The 18,991-nt window shown below is 43.9% G+C and overlaps 1 protein-coding gene across 3 annotated transcripts in view; it reads right to left on the minus strand.

Moving 5' to 3' along the window:
- Positions 1–18,991, minus strand: part of vps13d (vacuolar protein sorting 13 homolog D) — a 44,293-nt gene that overhangs the window by 15,260 nt on the left and 10,042 nt on the right. For 2 of the 3 annotated variants that reach the window (XM_047585083.1, XM_047585065.1), the window contains exons 19-46: positions 16,650–18,917; positions 16,400–16,551; positions 14,440–15,507; positions 13,524–13,614; positions 13,292–13,418; positions 13,022–13,202; positions 12,685–12,867; positions 12,376–12,529; positions 12,033–12,249; positions 11,459–11,630; positions 11,061–11,176; positions 10,148–10,381; positions 9,775–10,055; positions 9,322–9,455; positions 8,962–9,117; positions 8,626–8,791; positions 8,457–8,531; positions 8,154–8,354; positions 7,702–7,791; positions 6,791–6,931; positions 6,582–6,707; positions 4,936–5,010; positions 3,501–3,603; positions 2,499–2,651; positions 1,540–1,675; positions 1,384–1,431; positions 853–1,003; positions 379–595 (exon numbers count right to left, since the gene is read on the minus strand). In XM_047585083.1, coding sequence (XP_047441039.1) covers positions 379–595; positions 853–1,003; positions 1,384–1,431; positions 1,540–1,675; positions 2,499–2,651; positions 3,501–3,603; positions 4,936–5,010; positions 6,582–6,707; positions 6,791–6,931; positions 7,702–7,791; positions 8,154–8,354; positions 8,457–8,531; positions 8,626–8,791; positions 8,962–9,117; positions 9,322–9,455; positions 9,775–10,055; positions 10,148–10,381; positions 11,061–11,176; positions 11,459–11,630; positions 12,033–12,249; positions 12,376–12,529; positions 12,685–12,867; positions 13,022–13,202; positions 13,292–13,418; positions 13,524–13,614; positions 14,440–15,507; positions 16,400–16,551; positions 16,650–18,917 — 7,216 coding nt within the window. The remainder of the gene's footprint in view (positions 1–378; positions 596–852; positions 1,004–1,383; positions 1,432–1,539; positions 1,676–2,498; positions 2,652–3,500; positions 3,604–4,935; positions 5,011–6,581; positions 6,708–6,790; positions 6,932–7,701; positions 7,792–8,153; positions 8,355–8,456; positions 8,532–8,625; positions 8,792–8,961; positions 9,118–9,321; positions 9,456–9,774; positions 10,056–10,147; positions 10,382–11,060; positions 11,177–11,458; positions 11,631–12,032; positions 12,250–12,375; positions 12,530–12,684; positions 12,868–13,021; positions 13,203–13,291; positions 13,419–13,523; positions 13,615–14,439; positions 15,508–16,399; positions 16,552–16,649; positions 18,918–18,991) is intronic. The other variant, XM_047585075.1, reaches the window with a different exon arrangement.

The raw sequence follows: 18,991 nt of genomic DNA on the forward strand, positions 1-18,991 counted from the left end.
GGTTTGGTTCCTGGCTATTTATGGTATTTTCTTCAGAGAATTAAACACCACTAAGACCATTTTGCACCTGGCTGTTCCTGAATTGGGTAAAAAGAGTTTTTCTCTGCCTCCTTTTGCTTTGAAAACTTTTTAATTTGAGCAGAAAATGTCTGAATTTCTCTCATTTGAGGCTTTTCGCTCTATTCTAAAACCAGTGCCTGTGTTTTTAAATTGTTACTGAAGTCATCACTCCTGCATTTTATCCACTAAACAGTTTGTATTTCTGTTTTAATGTTTATATGTGTGCTGTTGCCTTTCTTGGTCAAAAAAGACGGTCTCAATGGGTCTTTTTATCTGGTTAAATAAAGGTGAAATAAAAAATAAAAAATAAAAATCTACCTGAAGTTGCGCTTCTGGTTGTCATCAAAATCCGCCGACTGACACTCCCTCTTGGTGCTGCTGACCTCTCCGGGCCTCTCCACGCTGGTCCAGTGGATGGGAACCTTACAGAAGAACGAGCCCAGACCTTTGGGCCGAGCCTGTAGACGCCAGGATGTCAGGTGGAGGGGGACGGCCAGGGCCTGGCCCGGCAGGATGGGAGGCAACACCACCGGTTCTGTAAAGAGATGGTGAAATTACTGACGTCAAAGAAAGAGTTAACGTGTCCTACAGAAACTTGAGGACATTATGTGGAGTTTGTGAGTATATTCAAAGCAAGTTAGGTCCAAATATATCCATACATTTTTTTAAGTAGTTCATAACAACGACAATTCCTTGAAGAACAATGGGCTCCTTGAACATTTTGGGCTTGGGTGCAACAGATGGAGAGATAAAAGGAACATTAAACGGATAGAAAATGGAGCAGTGTCTTACTGTCGGGAGCCGAGGGACTGTCGAGCCTGATCTCCATGGGAACATCCAGCCGGTTCTTCACCATGAGGGCGGAGCGGACAGTGATGACCTTCCTGGCGCTGCCCTCCATCGTGATGGAGAAAACGACTCTGACAGGAGGCAGGGCCGAGAACTGAGGGGAGGCAAAAAAATAAATAAAAAATAGGTTTTTATTTGAATTATTCTGATCTAATAATAAATCATCCCATTTCACCTCTTTCATTGCCCCAATTAACTTCTTTAAATGTTTAATTTGTTCTTGGGACGTTGCTCAGTCACTGCACTGATTATCTGATCAATAATAATTGGACACTTTTTGTCAGATTCAGTGAAATATTCACTGAAAAACACAAATCCTGTGTTAGTAGAGATGCTCAGACGATCATGGTTCAAGGTTTAGTGGAAAAAAAGCAAAGACTCTTTTATCATCCTCTGCTCAAAATGAGACCAAACGTTTGCTGTGCAGCTGTCAGATTGTGTAAAACCCCACAAACAACCACATGGCAGACTTACATAAACATGTGGGTGGATGATGTTGGTCCTGCTAATAGGGCTCCCAACCTGTGGGAGGGTAAAGCACAAAAGAGAATCGTCACAACCTCCAGAAAGTTGTTTTTTTTTCCCCCTCATTGTTCAACATGAGTTTTTCCAGTTGTGAGTCGTACTTACGGTGTTGGACGAGTTCTTTCTGTCTGGAGCTGCGTAACGGAAGAAAACGCCGACTTTGTCCACGGACACGGGTTTGACTTGTTCCCATCCACACACTCTCACCAGCAACTGGTGCAGCTTCAGCTCGTGAGTGTGTCTGCAGAGGAGGAAGACAAAGGTCAGGGATGTTTCTAAAGGATGTTAACGCTGTTAAACAACAAATGCAAAAAAATGTAGTGAAACTTAACGTTATCAGTCATCTGCTGAACAGTTTGACTCTACAGAGGCTCATGATCCTGGTGACTAGTCATCAGACTTTATATTTCCTTGTATCTGTTTCACAAGTGGCGTCTTTCTGACTCTTTTTCAGCATGATTTCAATATAAACTGACTGATCTTTTAAATTGTTATTCTAAATCTGTTGGTTTTCTTAAGCTACCAGTTAATGCATCTGGGCTGAAGTCAAGTGCTAGTGGTTAGAAAGGTTTTTAAAGGATGTAAAAAAGTATGTTTCATTCTTTTAACAAGTGCTTGATTATGGATTATTAATGTGGCCGACTGTTGGTTAAAGACACTTTATTTTTTACTTTTTAAAAACACTGAAATTATCCAATTAGCAATGGATATGACGTTCATCAAACTGCACAAACTTTACAATTTATTTAAAGCATTCACATATCACTTACCAAATATGATGTTTATCTGATTAACTCCATCTGAGGAGTCTATTAAAATACAAAGTCTGCACCAAAACTGCCCAAGAAATTCATATTTAAGGCTTTAAATAAGTCTCAGTTCTAGATGCACATTGGTAGACATGGTCGTATGCTGTCTCTGCACCATATTTAATTAAAACAGTATTAATGATTTGTACGTGATGAACTTGGCAAAGAGCTTCCTCACACATATCAATGTCAGATTTCAGTGTCAGAAAAACCAGTAACGTCTGCAATCGAGCGCTGAAATCTGTGAAGTCGTACCGGTGACGTAATTTCTCGCGGGCCTCGAACTCAAAAGGAATCTCCTCTCCGGGCTGCACCTCCCTCCACTGACTGACGTTGTGGGTGTCGTCGGTTCCTGGACCGTGGACGTCCGAGATGGAGTCTGCGCTGCTGCTGTGAGACAGCGCCACCCTGAGGGCAAACATGAGAGGAACTTTAACTGGGGACATTTATTTTATGTTATATCAGTACACAAGAGAATCCAACATATTCTAGTAGAGGAATAAACGGAGGTAGAAGACGTTATCTTTCAGTCAACGCTTCTTCACTCATTCAGGGACACAGGAGCCGTCTCAACTAAGCCTCCTGTCCACAATAGGCCCCGCCCCTATCACTGCTGAGCCAATCACCAGGCAGCATATTACACACTGACTCTGTCAGGTTTAATGCAATGGACCGAGAGCCTGTTCAGAGACATGCTGCAGTATTAGCAGAGGAGAAGCTAACGGTGCATGATATAAACAGGTATGTTTATGTTTATGACAGTTGCACGGCCACCAAACTGATCCATGTTTGAAATAAAAAAAAGGAATATTTGATGATTAGTTTAATATTGAATGCAAAATAATAATAATAATAAATGTAGAACAGATATAGTAGGTAGTTCGGGCTCCTTGGCCTGAAAAACATTGACGAACTCTGGTCTAAAGTTAATGATGAAGAGGTGCTGAAGAAGTAATGGAATGATTTTTTCCCTCTTAGCAAAAATTTGTTCCTCTGTGAAATGTTTTAAAAGATGTTTAAAAGATCATTTAACTGGTGTCTAGTAATGTAACGTCTATGTAGACATACTGTATATCTTTAATACAGATCATTATCATTATTTTTGATCATGAGTTAACAATTAACACGCACACACTGACATTTTCTCTTTTTATTTCTACATTATTGTTGTTGTCAGTCACCATTTATTTTTAGGATGTTTTGTGTTTTATAACAACATGACATAACGTGCCGTCTCTTCAGACTGGTCACACTTACCTCGTGGGGGTCGTGGTCAGAGTGGCGAACCACATGGTGCAGCCCGTGTGGTTCCGCAGAGCGTACGGGACGAATGGCTGCCTCCTCTTGGACAGTTTGACGTCTGATGGAAAAACAGAAGCGTCAACAAAGTGAGTGCACGTGGCTCTTTGCATTAGTGCCACATTTAACATCATGCACTTGCAGATTTATTTTTTTTTCTTTTCCTGAAAGCGGTACTCCACCAGTGTTCCACATAAAGAAAGGCCAGGAAAACTATCTGAGAAGCCACTCGATGCTACAGCTACGCAGGCTATCGGACGTCAGCGGGAGGTTTATGCAACGTGAGCTTGGATGCAGAACTATGTTTAGAGGAGAGTTCCTTTCTCAGTGTGGAGAAAACAAAGGAGCACCGCTTTAAAAAAAATATATATAAATTTTCGTAATGAAAATGAATCCTTATAGTGGTGATTATAACAGTAACAGTGGTTATAATCAGCTTGGTTTATCCATGAACACAGAGAACAGATCATGACGTAGAGTCAGCTGTAAACTACAAGCAAGCAAACAAACTCAAGTCCTACTCATCTGAGTGATGCTTGTTTCATCAACTTTTATAGTCAGTGTTAACGTACACCAATCAGGCATAACATTATGACCACCTTCCTGATATTGTGTAGGTCTCCCTTGTGCCTCATCGGGGGCCTTTGGGTCCTATCGGTTGAGGGGAGGAGGTTCTGGATCAGTTTGGGATCTAGTGAATTTGGAGGCCGGGTCAACACCTTATTCTGTTCTTCACGTTTATTTGAGTTATTCCTAAAGTGTTTTTGTGTGAGCGTCTGTGCATCCTGCTGGGGACGTCTGCTGGAATCAAGTAGTGTCATTGCTATGGGGTACCAGGGGTCCCAGGTCCAAAAGTTAGATGTGACAGGCGTTATTTCCTTCTCCTGTCAGTGGTTTTAATGTTGTGGCTGATCGATATATCGCATATATTAAGCATCTTAAAGCCCACTCTGACACATCCTTCACAAAGCTCAAGAAACTGCTGCGTATTTATGTCAATTTTACAACAAATTCAGAGGAAAACACATCCACAAAACCATGCTGCTCATGCAAAACTGTTAAAGCAAAGACATGAACTGATCTGGAGGAGGAGGAGGAGGATGAAGAACAAGGCATGCTGTAACTCTAGAGACTCATCAGTGATCCTTCAGCCGTGCAGCAGATTTTAGTGCAGCTAAAGCACCAGATGAGATGAAATAAAGATATAAAAATGAAACCTTTTTCAGAGTGTTTTCCGACTCATTTCCACATGTAGCTACTCTCTTCGACTACGCACTGAAATCTACCAGTTCAGACTCTAACACGGTTTGGTTGGACCTTTCCTAAGTGAGAGCTTTGACACGGACTGTGCTGCTGAAGGAGACTGTCCGGGCGGCTACACTCTGAACTGTACCTCTGGAGTGAATCTGCTGCTCGAGGCAGGTCAAGCTGGCTGTGCTCCTAGTTCTAAGGTGAGCAAGAGATGCACCTGACAGCAAAGAGAGAGAGTTACAAGAGAGAGAGAGACATGCAGAGCGAGCACACAAGAGGGTTAGTGGTTCATCATCCTTTCAAACTGTAGGCATCAAAAAGAAACAGTCTCCTCCGACTACAGGAAACTACCCACAGATAAAAGCCGTGTGAGCTTCTGATGTATAACACCCACAGATGTTTCTATTTAAACTCTCGGTCCTTTAGAAATGAAGACTTGGATGAGACGTGTTCAAGAAAAACCTTCACAGACAAACTGTCACACACACAGAAGTAAAGCTTTTACACCACAACACTTGTTGACGGCTTTAGTTACTTATTGAGAGTCTGATTATTATCTTTAAAGTTAAAACATGACACCACATGACGAGTAAAACCACCTGGAGGATGATCCTAATATCCAGACGTAAAAAAACAAATTTATGTTCGAGTTCAGTAGTTGTGTATCATTTAAATAAATGAATCGTTTGTTTTCATTAATCTGAATATATATGTTGTCATGTCACCAAATAATTTCCAGAAGATTAAAGAAGCCAGGTAATGTAGCTCATACAAATTTTTTTTTTTTTTTTTGCACATGAACCTGGAAACCTGAATATTTATCCATGCACTAGTTTTCATTTTCCATACTTTTTCCAGATCTGGAAATTTATAAAATCAAATTCCTTACTTTCCATACTTGCGTATAAACCCTGTAACACACGTGGTAGTAACCAGAACAAAAAGCTGCATGGATGGAAGTGAACCTTCAAAGGTCAAACGATTAAAAGTTTGGTTGTACTTCACCTCAACAGATGCAGCATCTACAACCCGCAACAAGTGCACGAAGGAGACATCGTGCAACATCTTGAATTTGATTAAATATCTGATGATGCATTGCATTTTATTAAAAGCAGATAAATGTACCCTCTCTGACAGTCTGCTAGACCACATGTCAGTGGTTTTATGTGTAATTATTGTTGTGAATTTTATTTCACATTGGTTCATTTATTTCTTAGTCGTATTTCTATGATTTAAATTAATACTCTGTTCGACTTACACGTCACAAAATGCCTTAAAAATAACGAGACGCTGTTTTTGGACAAAGTTTGGATGTTTTCCATTCTTTAAGCACCGGCACCGTTTCAAAAGTACCGGATTATTTATCAATAAATAAAATGTGCTGAGGGGCACCTCATCCGTATCAAAAACCTTTAACAACTCGTGTTGAGGTTTCATCCAAATTTCACCCAAACCCAAACTTTTCTCTTTAAAACATAATAAAATAATAAGGCGTATTTCTTCTGCTTGGACGACATCAGAGAGACCTGCTGTTATTTTGCTTTTGTTTTGCACCGGTGACACTGACATTGACGTCTGTTGAGTCCGTACGTACACTAATAACTGTGCACAAGCAACAAGCACAGGAGGACACGCTTTCAGCTCCACAACAACAACCAGTTTAAGTGCAAAAACAAATCAAAATCAACGCTTAACTCAACTTCATTCAACCCTGTAACTGTTCTCCCACAGCTATTATAGAAATTAACACTTTTATTTATTTGTGGTGGGTGTATCAGTGTAACTCACTCTGTCCAAAGCTGGGAGGGTCCACGGAGGAGCCGATCCAGGGCAGGCTGAGCGAAGACTGGGGGGCAGGTTCCTCCTTGTTACAGTAGTCTGCTATCCAGGAGCTCTTAGTGGTGTTGTATTGGTCTGGAAGGGCAAAACACAGACACGCTCAACATTTTATACAACGCTGGCTGAACTGGAAAGCCTCCAAACTCCGAGGCACTTACCCAGCAGGACAGAAGTGATGTTGACATCCAGCCTCTGCTTGGCTCGAATCGCCATCTTGAGACGTGGAGGGTGGACACGACCGGCGGCCTGCTGCTGCCACGAGAGGAAGCAGGGCCAGGGCTCGATGAAGGGCTCCCAGCCTGACGCACAAACGCAGAAAGATAACATTTAAATGCCTTTAGGAGACTGCAAGGTCAGTCTAATTACTATCTTATTGTTTTTGTTAATTCTACGGGGGAAAAAAATCACTATTTGTCCCAATGTCTTAAACTGAGACATGGTTTTAATCTACACATTCTCCTTTTAGGTCCAACCACAGACTGTACAGAGTGGACACCAAGACAGCATCTAAAGCCAAAGCAAGTAGAGCTCCCCCTGGTGGCTGGCTGCAGTATAGGTCATAAGCTCCACCCCCTCCGTGTTAGTGGGCGGGGCTTGGGCCAAACTAAAACACTAAAATACACACCAAATTCAGTGTTTTATGTAGTTAATATGATGCAGGTTCAAAAGTACATTTTTAAGGAGCAGAAAAAGAGTAAAAAAAAATTAATAAGTAAATAAATATAATAATATGCAATGTATAATACAACATTTCTTTGTAAGTGGTAGAGCAGAGGTGGTCGGTGGTCACTGATATCATGGCTCCACTATAGGACAGTACTAGTGTCACTTTGACTAATGAGAAGAAGTGGGGACGCATCATCAATATTTTATACAGTCTATGGATCCAAACAATCTGTTGTTCACTTTGATGTACAAGGTGCCACCATATAAATCATTGGTTTTAACAGGTATCAAACTGTTTTACAATAGTTTATTCAACATCTTATTGTTGGGTTTTTATAAGTCTGAACAGACTTAAAGCTGACTTTAACTGAGGAAGATCAACCGTAAATATTAAATACGTTACCTGACAACTCCCTGTTGTAGTAGTCTCCGGCCAGAGTGAAGCTGGCGTTACCTTCTTGGGTGGAACCGATGCGCTGCAGCACGTAAAGCCCTGCAATGACAATGAATTTGCAGATCATAAACAGGCTGAAAATCAAGCACAGTTGGCATTTAGCTGTAGCTTAATGGTAACATGTAGCTGCATTCTAGAGTAGATCTGATAGATGTTGTGTCAAACAGGTTCTGCAGAAAGATCTCGACTCCAGCGGCACTTGTAGTAAATGGAACAACTTTATTAGACTTATATCTATACGTCTAATGAAGTTGTTTCATTTACAACAAGTGCTGCCAGAGTCTTGACCTTTCCACAATTTGTTCTCCTCCTCCATGCACCTTGGTCTAAATGAAGCAGCGCGTAGCTTCATTGTGTTTACAATTCCAGCTTTTGGCTTATTTTTTGTAAACGAGACTTACTGGAGAAGGTGAACTCAGCCAGTGGTATGTCACAGTCCATGCAGTCGTCGATGAAGCAGATGCAGATGCTCTCAGCCTTGACCTCCACCCCTGACAGAGGCGCTGAATGGCTGCTGCTACCGGAGTCAGCCCTGGCTCTGGGATGTCCCGCTATGTTCTCAGCGTTCTCCAGGAGCCAAGTGGCAGCCTGGTCCAGCTGACCTGAGGGTCACAAATGGCTTTAAGTGGCTTTTAAAGGAGGTTTTCAATAAATACCCGTCAATTAAGTTTTGCTTCAACCGGGGGGCTGTGTTAAAGGTTTACCTTTACAGTGGCGCAGGGCTCTCTTGCAGTCGTCCTTCCTGAAACCAAGATCTTGTAAATGGGTTAGCTGGCCCTCTGTGGAGACAAATGTTGATGTTAGACTTGCATACCATTATGTCCGTAAAACATTTTGATTATTTATTCTCTTTCTGGACCGGCCTTTACGTACCTATTAGAGCCTCAGTCTTCTTCCTGAAGCTGTCTTTGGGTGCAGCAGGGGTGATTTCAGAGTCAGGAGGCAGTGGAGCGCTGGTAGTGGGTATGGACCTAGCAATGGCCAAGAAGAGCTGAATGTCGTTGTAAGACAGACGGATGTCCAAAGCAGGAAACTGAATCTGCCAATGAATCACATAAAACAATTAAAGGGGGAAGGAAATACATGCAATTACATAATACTGCATCCTGCTGGGGATGGCTACTGTCATCAATGAGTGCCATTACTATAGGAATTTAAAGAGCATTCCCACACTGTTACAGTTACATGCTGGTGGTTTTAGTTGCTAACCTCCAGCAGTGGTGGGATGTCCTCTACATTGAAGGCATCCAACAGACCGGAGCTGCTTTGATACGTGGGACTCCCACACAGCTCAACCTGAACATTGACTGGGTCAATGATGGAAAGCGCCGTCTCTTGCTCACTGCCCAGCCGGCAGGAGAACACCTGGGGATAGATTAAAATAAACAAATAGAAATTATAACCTCTGAAATGGTCAGAAACCCAACACTCAAATATTAAACACCAAAACCCCCAATTACTACGTGTCACTACCCCCAATGTACATTATTTAGACCACTATGGGTAATAGGGGCACCAATAGTAGTGTCCGTATTATTTAAAATTAGTTAAAAAGTGCTGAGATGTGACCTCTATTCCTGCCAGGCTGCCAGAGAAGGGTCTGTCCACTAAACGAGGTTTGTATGTGAGGACGGTGGTGCCTTTCAGAATGATGGCATTGGTATCCAGACAGGAGGAGTCCTCCACCACAACAAACTCGGTACCTGTAAACATTTTTTTTTATTAAAAATGCAGAGATATACAGGCCACGTCATTTAGAGATTCATGGAAGCAGGTCAGCTGTAATTTCCCATGAGAAGAAATTTTTTGTCAAGATGCAGCACAATGACATTTTTAAGTTCGATAAGCAAATAATGTGCTTGCTTAAAACACAAATTCCTGCAAGCTCATAGGCCTCTAAAGGGCTTTTTTCACAGAGTAAGACGTTGCTCTGAGTGGTTGGTAGTGAGGCAATAAAGCTTCACTGTGGCCTCCCACAACAAACACACCATAACCACATTTAATTTCCTCCATGCCTCTGACCTGTGACGTTGATCTTGACCTCCAGATATCGGTCCTGGGTGACCGGCACCGTGGACCTCTTGGTGACAACCCCACTCTTGACCGTCTTGGGCATAACGGCCCCGGGGGCGCCCGACTCCGAGCTACTGTTGCTGGGCCAGCGCTGACGAGGCTTGGCGACGCTCGACGCTTTCTCAGCCGGCAACCGCAGGAAGTCTCGCACCAGCTGCAGCCAGTCGAAGATGAGGAAGACCCTGAGGTTGTTGAGGACTACCGTGAAGCAGGAGGAGTCCCGCGTGGATCTGAAGGGATGGTGGAACGCAGATTAAGTGACCATCTTAAAACAACCACAACCTTATCTTCTTCCTACGTTTGAGAATGTTCCATGAGTTACCGATAATGCAGTTCCAGCTGTAAGGACGCCCGGTTAGTGCCCGTTTTGGAAGGCTGCAGGATGCAGTGAAACACGTTGCGCCTCGAGCCGTCATCTCGACCAGAAGCTCTACTTGACGCATCGTTCTCGTTGTATCGAGTGTCGTACGCCAGCAGGGAGTGGGACACCAGGTTGACAGACTTGGAGCCATTGGAGAAACTCTCAAAGAGCAGCTTGGATTTCATGAAGTCGAACCTTTGCAAGGGAAACAAAAGTATGAAAACGACATAAATTTAAACTTAAAGAACCCTCTACTGTGACACAAGATGGACTTTCAAGCAGTTTCATAAGAAACCCCAAGCAGCACTACAGTTCCACCTGCACCATGGAGCTGGTCTCATTTGCTTGTTCAGTTTTGTCTTTGATTACATGTAATTGAAATATTGATGAAAATATGCTTTGTAGGTGCAGGAATAACAAGCAAACTCCACATAAAAAGGACCCAGCTGGTCAGTCGGTCCAAACCCAGAACCTTCTAGCTAACCACTGTCCAGAGGCCTGCTTGTTAGGATAACCAGAGATTCTAAATTGGCCATAGGGGTGCATATGAGCGCGATGGGTTGTCTGTTCCTTTGTCTTAGTCCTGTGTTAGATCGGTAACCTGTCCAAGGTTTACCCAGCTCTTGCCCAATTACAGTTGGCCCCCTACGGCCCTCTAGAGGGCAAGCGGTTATGGAAAATGAATAAATGAAATAATGTTTTGTGGGTATATACTGAAACTTTGAACCGCAAGTGGACATCGTGACATATTCAAAGACATTCCCTTGTTTTGTATTTATTATCTCTGTGTGCACTTTAACCCGCTGCAACACTGCAAATTAAAGGATTAAAGGATTATCTTATCTAATCTCATCTCATCTCACAGAACACACACCTTGCTAATGATCGTTTGCATTCTGTGGGCTTAGGGCTCTCCAGGAGCTCCAGACTGACATCCATCATGTCCACCAGGAACGACAAGTTCATGTAGACATCTCCGCTCAACACCGTCTGGAGGGAGACACAACATCCGAACAGGTTACAAGGCTATTTTTGGTATATTTGAGTATAAAATACTATGCACATTTTGTAATATATATACTGGAAAATATAACCTGTGTTATAAACCAACTGCAATCAATGGAAAAACATATAACATCATAATCAAGCCATATTTGAACGATATGACATATGTATAGCTGCAAAGTTAAGTAGATTTGAGAGAAGAAAAGTGTTTGCTATGTTGCTAAAATGCAGTACACAGTGTGTTTATATGTCTGTCTACGTCCTCACATGGGTGCTAGGGTCCTGCAGGTTGTAAGGTCGCAGGAACTCTTCAACAGGTTCCCCCAGGTTCTTCTCCAGAAGCCCCCTGATCAGCTGGTAGTGCTCCATGTCCAGGGAGCAGTGCACCGACGACAGGCTGCCGTGGATGGACATGTCGGGTACCGCATGGCTCAGCTCCCTGATGGTGTGTGAATGATCAGTACAGGAGAAAAAAAAACTTCCATGCACAGTTTCAGTGCATCCCTCAGAAACTCGATCAATTTGGGATCTAGTGGATTTGACATTTTCAAGGAGGCCAGGTCAACACCTGGTGCTATTTTTATGTTTTTTTTTAGTTGTTCCTAAACCATTTTTCATGGAGTGTCATTGCTGTGGGGGTTCCTGGTCTGGTCTAGGTGGGGGCTACATGTCTAAATAACATCCACACGAATGAATGTCAGGTCCAAACATTTCCCAGCAGAGAAGGCATTTTTATTTTTATCAAAGAGTTAGACAGCCAGCATGTAAAACTATTACCAATAGGTGAATGACTGACCTCCTTGTGAAAAAATCACAAATTTTAGACTAAAAAAAGACGTACTTGTCAAGGTTGCGTTCCACTTTCAGTTTAAGGCGGCAGCAGTCTTTCAGCAGGTTGTCTCCAGTGCGACGGACCGAGTACGAAGGAAAGATGAGGTCTGAGGATTCGGTGGGTTTGCCACCGCTGTCCCAGGACTGACGCTGCAGGTGCTCTGCAGCAAAGATGTCCATTTCCTGCAAGTCTAGGGCAATGCAGTCCAGCAGGCACACGTGATCTTCTAATGGAGGGGAAGAGAAACACCAGGTGGCACAAACAGATACTTCAAAGTCAAATTTTTGTGTGAATGTACATTGGAATACACACAGCATTTGAATAAAGCTTCAAACTACAAAGTAATGCTCACCCAAGCTTTGAGGACCGTCCTCCTCATGGGTCTTCCTTGTTTCTGCAGCTTGTGGCCTACCAAGGGTAAACCCAGTGGATGAGGTGGTGCTGCCGGCCGAGGGTCTAGGCTTCTCCTGCTCACTACTCCTCCCTGCTGCAGTACGGAGATGCTCCTTTTTTTAAAAAAACAAAAAAGAAAGTATCATGACATCATGATCATTATATACTTACACGAGAATACCTTTGGATGCATGAATGAAAGAAAGCACATCCAGGGATCACAGTGTAAGTGGATGAACAACGTGTGTGCAGTGCTGGATTTCTTCACCTTGTCTTGGAGGGAAAAGGTCCCATGCGCCCCCGCTGGCAGGAAGCAGTTCTGCACCCTCAGCCGACCGAGGTTCGCCACAATGACCCTTCGTGAATGGGAGCTCTCTGGGATGACAATAACTGGAGCGCCGGCCTCAATATCCAGCAAAACCCTGGATGCTCTCTGAGGATGATCTCGCACCTGTAAACACAAACAGGAGATGGAGAGTTTAAAACCAAAAATCAGCTTTTTGTGTGTGCAGAAGGTTGTTTCCCGGCAGAACAGTGATGGTCAATGTCGCTAGAATGATTGTTGTGTTTCTAACGTAATTTATGATTTATGAACCAACACTCACAGCCTGACCCTCCATTGCAGCCCTCTGCCTGCCGAGGACATCCTGTAGCTGGGTGAAGTGTTGAATAAAAGCTACCACCTCCGCCTGGAAGCGCTGGGTGTGGACATACTGCACTGAGGACATCTGCAGAGACACCTTGATGTCACACTCCCGCTCCACGTCAGGATGAACCTTGCCGTATCTAAATAGATCAAAATATGAGTTAAAGTTAAAATAAAAACAGACCAACTCTTCTGCACAATATCAAGTTAGATCTTTTATGATACGTACTTGAGAATGTTGAAAATAAGGGCCTCTTCTCCTTGTGTGGTGAAGCGCTCTCTGTAGAGGTCTCCATGCGGCGTCAGGTCACTTAGGGATAAACTTCCTAAACTGCCTTGTAAAGCCAGGTCCCCGTCTGAAACATTAGACAGAACCAGACGACATCAAGTAAAATCTGCACGTACTTTGTTTTGTTTTTTAAATCGTAAGCGGGACGAATTTGAAAGTGTTCCATACACACCAAGCATTTCCAGATGAGCAGATAGTTTGGACACGCTAGCTCTGGCAAGTTCATTGAGTTTCTTGTTCAGTATAAGAGATAAAGAATGAACCTGGAAAAGAAAAGACAACATTCAATACATAACTACCACTTGACGCATCACTAAGACTGTCATAGGGAGAAGAAAAAATACATATTTTCAAAGTCACTACACTGGATCTTTTATTACAATATGATAATTATTTGTAATTTTAAATAAAGCAGCTACAGTATTGCTTTGTCGTCCCTTAAGTTCTATAACAATATTGGTTAATTTTTTTTACGTACATACTGTGTTGCACAATCTGGTGAATTTGCATTCACTTGTTTTAATAATAGTATATTTTGTTTTCCTGTTACATAGTATATATGGTGTCGAGTGACTTGTACAGTGCTGCTACACCTGCCAGGTGCAAGGTCCCAGGATGAATAAAGTACCTACCTACGTACATACCTACCTTTAGAGGTGTTTTTGTTTTTTTTAACTTTTCCAGCCTGACGAGCAACAACAACTATTCTTCTAAGCTCCTTGTGCCACTATACACTTCCACAAAAAGATCAGACTGAGACAAAATGAGTCTCATTACACTGACTACAAACATTTCTTAACAGACAGACTCTGATTTGGCTGTGAAATTCTCTTATAACCCTAGAGGTGCACTCATATTTGCTCACAGATTCATAATATTGGCCATTTTTCATTTGTGTGATTGGGTTCTGCTGATGTTCTGAGTCACTTTTAAGCAGAACTGTAGGTATTACTAACAAATACAAAATACATGATTTCTTCAGATAGATCTCAAACATGTATTTCTACCAGAAGTCTTCTAATTTCGTTTTTTGTATTATCTAGACAACCCAGCAATTCATCTACATGCACCAGTGCCATGTGACCTACCTTTAGGTCTACTTTCATGTTAACTGGCTCTGCTGCCTCCTCCTCCTCCTCCTCCTCCTCATTGCCGTCTGGTTCATAGAGAATATGTCCCGGCACATGTGGTGGTGACATAGGCACCTTCACTGCATGATTATTGGCTGTGGAGCCAATACCAAAGAAGTCCAGAATAACCACCCAGGTCTGCAGAGTGATCACAACGTCCAGGCAGTTGAAGTCGACGTCCACACTTCGCCCCACGCCACCATAGCGCGTTTTGAATTCTGGGTGGTTCTGGTCCACCAGCAGGACGTTGATATGAACTAAGGAGTCGTCAAAGTCTGGGGGCGGTAGAGTGGAGGATGTGTGGTGGGTAGGAGAAGGAGGTGGAGTACTGGGGCAATTCGGGCCCCTCTTGGTTTTGCGACTGCTGGATGAAGGGGTGCTGGGGTGCCTCTGGTAGAGCTGGAAGACGTTCTGGGCCTCCTCCATGTGGGCAGGAAGTGAGCGGGGCATGTCCGGGTACAGTGCATTAGAAGCTGATGGACAGCTTTGGGAAAGGTACTCCTTTGGACTGAAGGTGGAAGGCTTGGGAGCTCCGCGAGACACCATCAAATGCTTGTACTGGGACTCGGGGTTCTGCTCCAGGAGGTCTTCCATTAGTAGTGAGCGCAGAGCCAGCTGGACCGTCAGTAAGTGAGGATGATTTTTGGTGAAGTCTCCCTCCAGATCTTGAAAACGCAAACAAACTAGACCCTGGGAGCCCTGGGTCAGGTCAGCACTGAGCTGGACCTGTAACTCCGCCACATGTAGTGTGACTATTAGCTGAGTGAACGTAGGTGAGTCAAAAGCAGGTTTAGGAGACTGCAGAGGCAAAGAAGAAGAGAGCGAGGAGTGGGAGAAGCTGATGTTTGGAGGGTTTCTGGCGAACAGCCCCCCCTGGAGGTCAGGAAACCGGTGGGGCCTGGTGGAAGAAGGAGTCGGCGGCGGGGGAGTGGGCGGTCGGCTGGGTGTGACACGCTGCTCTTCGATCAGGAACAAATTGTCCAGTGTCTGGAGGACTTGTTCATACACAGGTTTGCACAGGTTCACCTATGAGCAGAGAATCACACAATCATACACTCAATACCCAATGAGTAAAGACACTTCAAACATTCATTAACAAGCTGTTTTGATGTATTATTCCTGATCTCTACTCAAAATGAAGGTAGTGAAAGTGATTCTCACTCTTTCTATGCAATGTTGAGATTAGTAGAAAAAAAAAATCAATCATTTCCAAAGGTAACGTCTTTAGAAACTCAATTTTAAACCAAATTCTGTTGTTTTTCTGAATTAGAATTACTGTCTTTGGGTTACCAGCCTGTCAACTTGCAATTTATTCTACATCAGTCCAGTGCTTTTTAGTTGAATTTTGTTCAGAAAGTAAAGTAGAAAGTATTATAAATAGTATATTATAGTAAAAGTGTGATCCAGTGTCATCCATTGGCAATATGGAAAAGCTCTACTATATTACACTACACTGACGTGGATAATTCCAGTAAATAATGTCCAGTGAGAAGCCCTAAGTAAAGGCTATTGTTGTTCCTATTGTTGTAGAGGAGTATTTTAAACATCCATCACAAGGTCAAACAACATTCATCCAAATCCCCATATCAGCAAAACTAATGAGCTTGCGCTGGACCATCAGAAAGACAGCAGGCCACTATCCTCGTTACCATTTCTTTATCTCATCTCAGATTCAAAATTTGTGTGAATTTCTTTGATTCGATTCAAATTTGCATGCTGCAAATTGGGCCAGGTTGATGGACGACACTTAAAGTCTGGCTGGTCGTGGTTGATACATGCGGACAAAGGCCTGACGCAATGAAATTCACCATTCATCTAAAACGGAACCAATGGCTGAGTCCTGTCCCCCTCAAAACAAATCTCACAAACCCAAAAAATAAATAATAGTATTCATGGTTGTGCTAAATATAGTATATACCTGAACAGTGTTGACAAATTTTCCCTCAATTTTCAGCAGCCCGGTGCTCTTGCACGGCTCCTCTACGGCGAGAAAAGTAAAATGGGCGTCTTCGTCGACGGGAACTTTCTCCAGGGTGAACTGTATCGTCGTGTCTTTCAATATATGGAAGGCTGATGGAGAAAAACACATTTTATGAACTCATATCATAGTCTGCATATAAAATGGGCTGCATCCTGGAATTATCACATATAGAATGATGTTTTTGTACCTTTTCCACGGTTGACGGATTCAAAGAAGTCATGACGTGTGAACTGTGGCTCATCTTGACTGACACTCCCATTGCGGGATGGTGATGTGTTGCCAGGGTTATCCTCTGTGGGGGCTCGCCTTGACACCATATGGCCCAAGTTGAGAGAATACAGTCGTATATCCTTCACCAACACCTGCAACCTCTCTCCTTCTGAGTCCTGTCCAGTGACAAAGTTCTGTATTGCGATGCTTCCCAGGTGACCAACCAAAAGCTCAGGGTGTCCAGGTTTACGGGGAATGGACACAACAGGTGACTCGATGTGGATATTCAGGGTCAGCTTTACAAAGAATGTGTCTAAGGCGGATTCAGGGTCCTCCGTGGGAACATCCTCCTCTTCTTCATATGGATAAGTCCAATTCTGGCTCAAAGTTCGAGTTCTTCGCAGAGGTGTGTCAAAGAGGGAAACCATACCACTGTACTCTGCCGTTTTGGTGACCAGAACTGTCGACACTTTGGAGGCAGCGCTCTTCAACATGGAGCGGAAATTGTCTTCGACCTCATTGGCCGAAAGACTCAGCTCCTTCAGAAACTTGGCTGAGTGGTTGTAGTGCAGAGAAGCCATTTTAAGCACCAAGGAACATTCCCCCTGGGATTTCTCCATGACGCGAAAATTTAAAGCTTCTGAGGAAGAGCCTCCCGGTTCGGAAAAGTATGCAGGAAGACCTGTGGAGCTGTCCTCTACGCTGCCAATGCTGACCACAAACTGGCTTCGGCCTCCGTCCTGGGTCAGGTCCACCAACTGCATGGATCCGAGGGAACCATTGATGTCCCACCGATCGCACATGGACACATTGACCTTGGTGTCAGTAATGCTGGCAGTGGCAATCTTCAACCCTTTCTTTTCAGCACCCAAGACAGTACCGGTGGACACGGTCCGAAGGAGGAGCAGGTTTAGACGGTGGATCTCCACAGTCAGTTCTTTGTTTTGTGCATAGGTGGCCTGATACGTCCTGTCTTCTTCCTCACTGTAAGGATGGATTGTATGTTGTTGAACAGGTGTCCAAGTGTTTTCTTCTTTAGGGAAAGACTTCTGCAGGAACTTGAGTAGCTCCACCATAGTCTCAGGATTGAGAATGATGTCCAGGTTATTGACCTGCATACTTACAACTTGAAGCGAGCTGTCTAGGTTCATCGAGGGGCAGTCTGAGCTGACAAATTGGTACTCAAGCTTAATTAGGGCTTCCTGGTCTTTGAAAAAGGAATTGACCGGGGGGAATCTATCCATTGGAAAACCAGCGGATGACTCAGTGTGGCTGCCGTGATGTTCGGGAGACCTGCCGTCGGATGACAAAGGAGACGATGGCTGGCTTTCTCTGAGACTGCCAGTGGGTATGTCGAAGCTCAGATGCTTATGAGACGCCACGAGGAGGTCAAAGTCCGAACCATAAGTCTGCAAGGTGTCCACCAGCAGAAGCCCGTGGACAGTCAGAGAGACTTCGGCATCGTAAGGCCGCTTGACAAAATGAGCATTTGTGCCAAACACTTTGAGAACAGATATGTAGCGGCCGTCGCTCTCTACACCAAGCTGCATGTAGTTAATGTTGAACTCGGCTAACAGCAGACGAGATTCCACCAGAACTTCCCGCGTGTGCTGCTCTAATGTCATCACGCTCTGAGTCAGGTTCTTGGCCGATCCCTGCAGCTTCCAGGAGCTGTCCTCCCTCTGAAATATCTTGTCATGGCGCAGGGTAAGAGGATCGGAAGGCCTCATATTTGGACTGCCCGTCTGGCTTTGATCTCCTTCACTCATGGCTGGACTGCTTAACCGAGCCAGACAACTCCTGAGAGCAGTCATCTTTTCAAGGTTTATGTGGACCTTGAGGTCTGGCAGGGTTCCTGAAAGCACAGCCCCAGGGAGTTGAGGGTCTGACGTGTAGCGTAGCCTCTGTTCAAGCTGCAGCAGCACATTAAACTTCTCCACCACGTGTGTCGGCCCGACCTCGCTCTCTTGAAGATGTTTCCAGTTGTCCTTATAGCGGCCAACCATTATCTGCAGATCCTTGAATGATAAGGAGTATTTTTCATAAAGCTTTCTGCTGTAGGCCTGAATGCCTTCCGGGGATCGGAGGCTGGGAAGTTCAGGGCTTTTGAACTGGTCTTTTAAAGGCAAGCTCAGGAGTTCAGGCGGTGGAGACTCTGGCGGCGTAGCAAGAGGAGTCTGGTACTCCTCATCACTCATGTCGTCCCTTTCTGGCGGAGTAGCTTTCGAGTTTGTCGTAGTGTCATCTTCAATGAAAATGAGGAACAGTGAGTGAAGAGTTGAAAACCAGTTTAATATATTCTGTAAAGTAGCTGATTGT

The sequence above is a fragment of the Mugil cephalus genome, chromosome 1 (assembly GCF_022458985.1).
Source record: "Mugil cephalus isolate CIBA_MC_2020 chromosome 1, CIBA_Mcephalus_1.1, whole genome shotgun sequence".
NCBI classification, from domain to species: domain Eukaryota; kingdom Metazoa; phylum Chordata; class Actinopteri; order Mugiliformes; family Mugilidae; genus Mugil; species Mugil cephalus.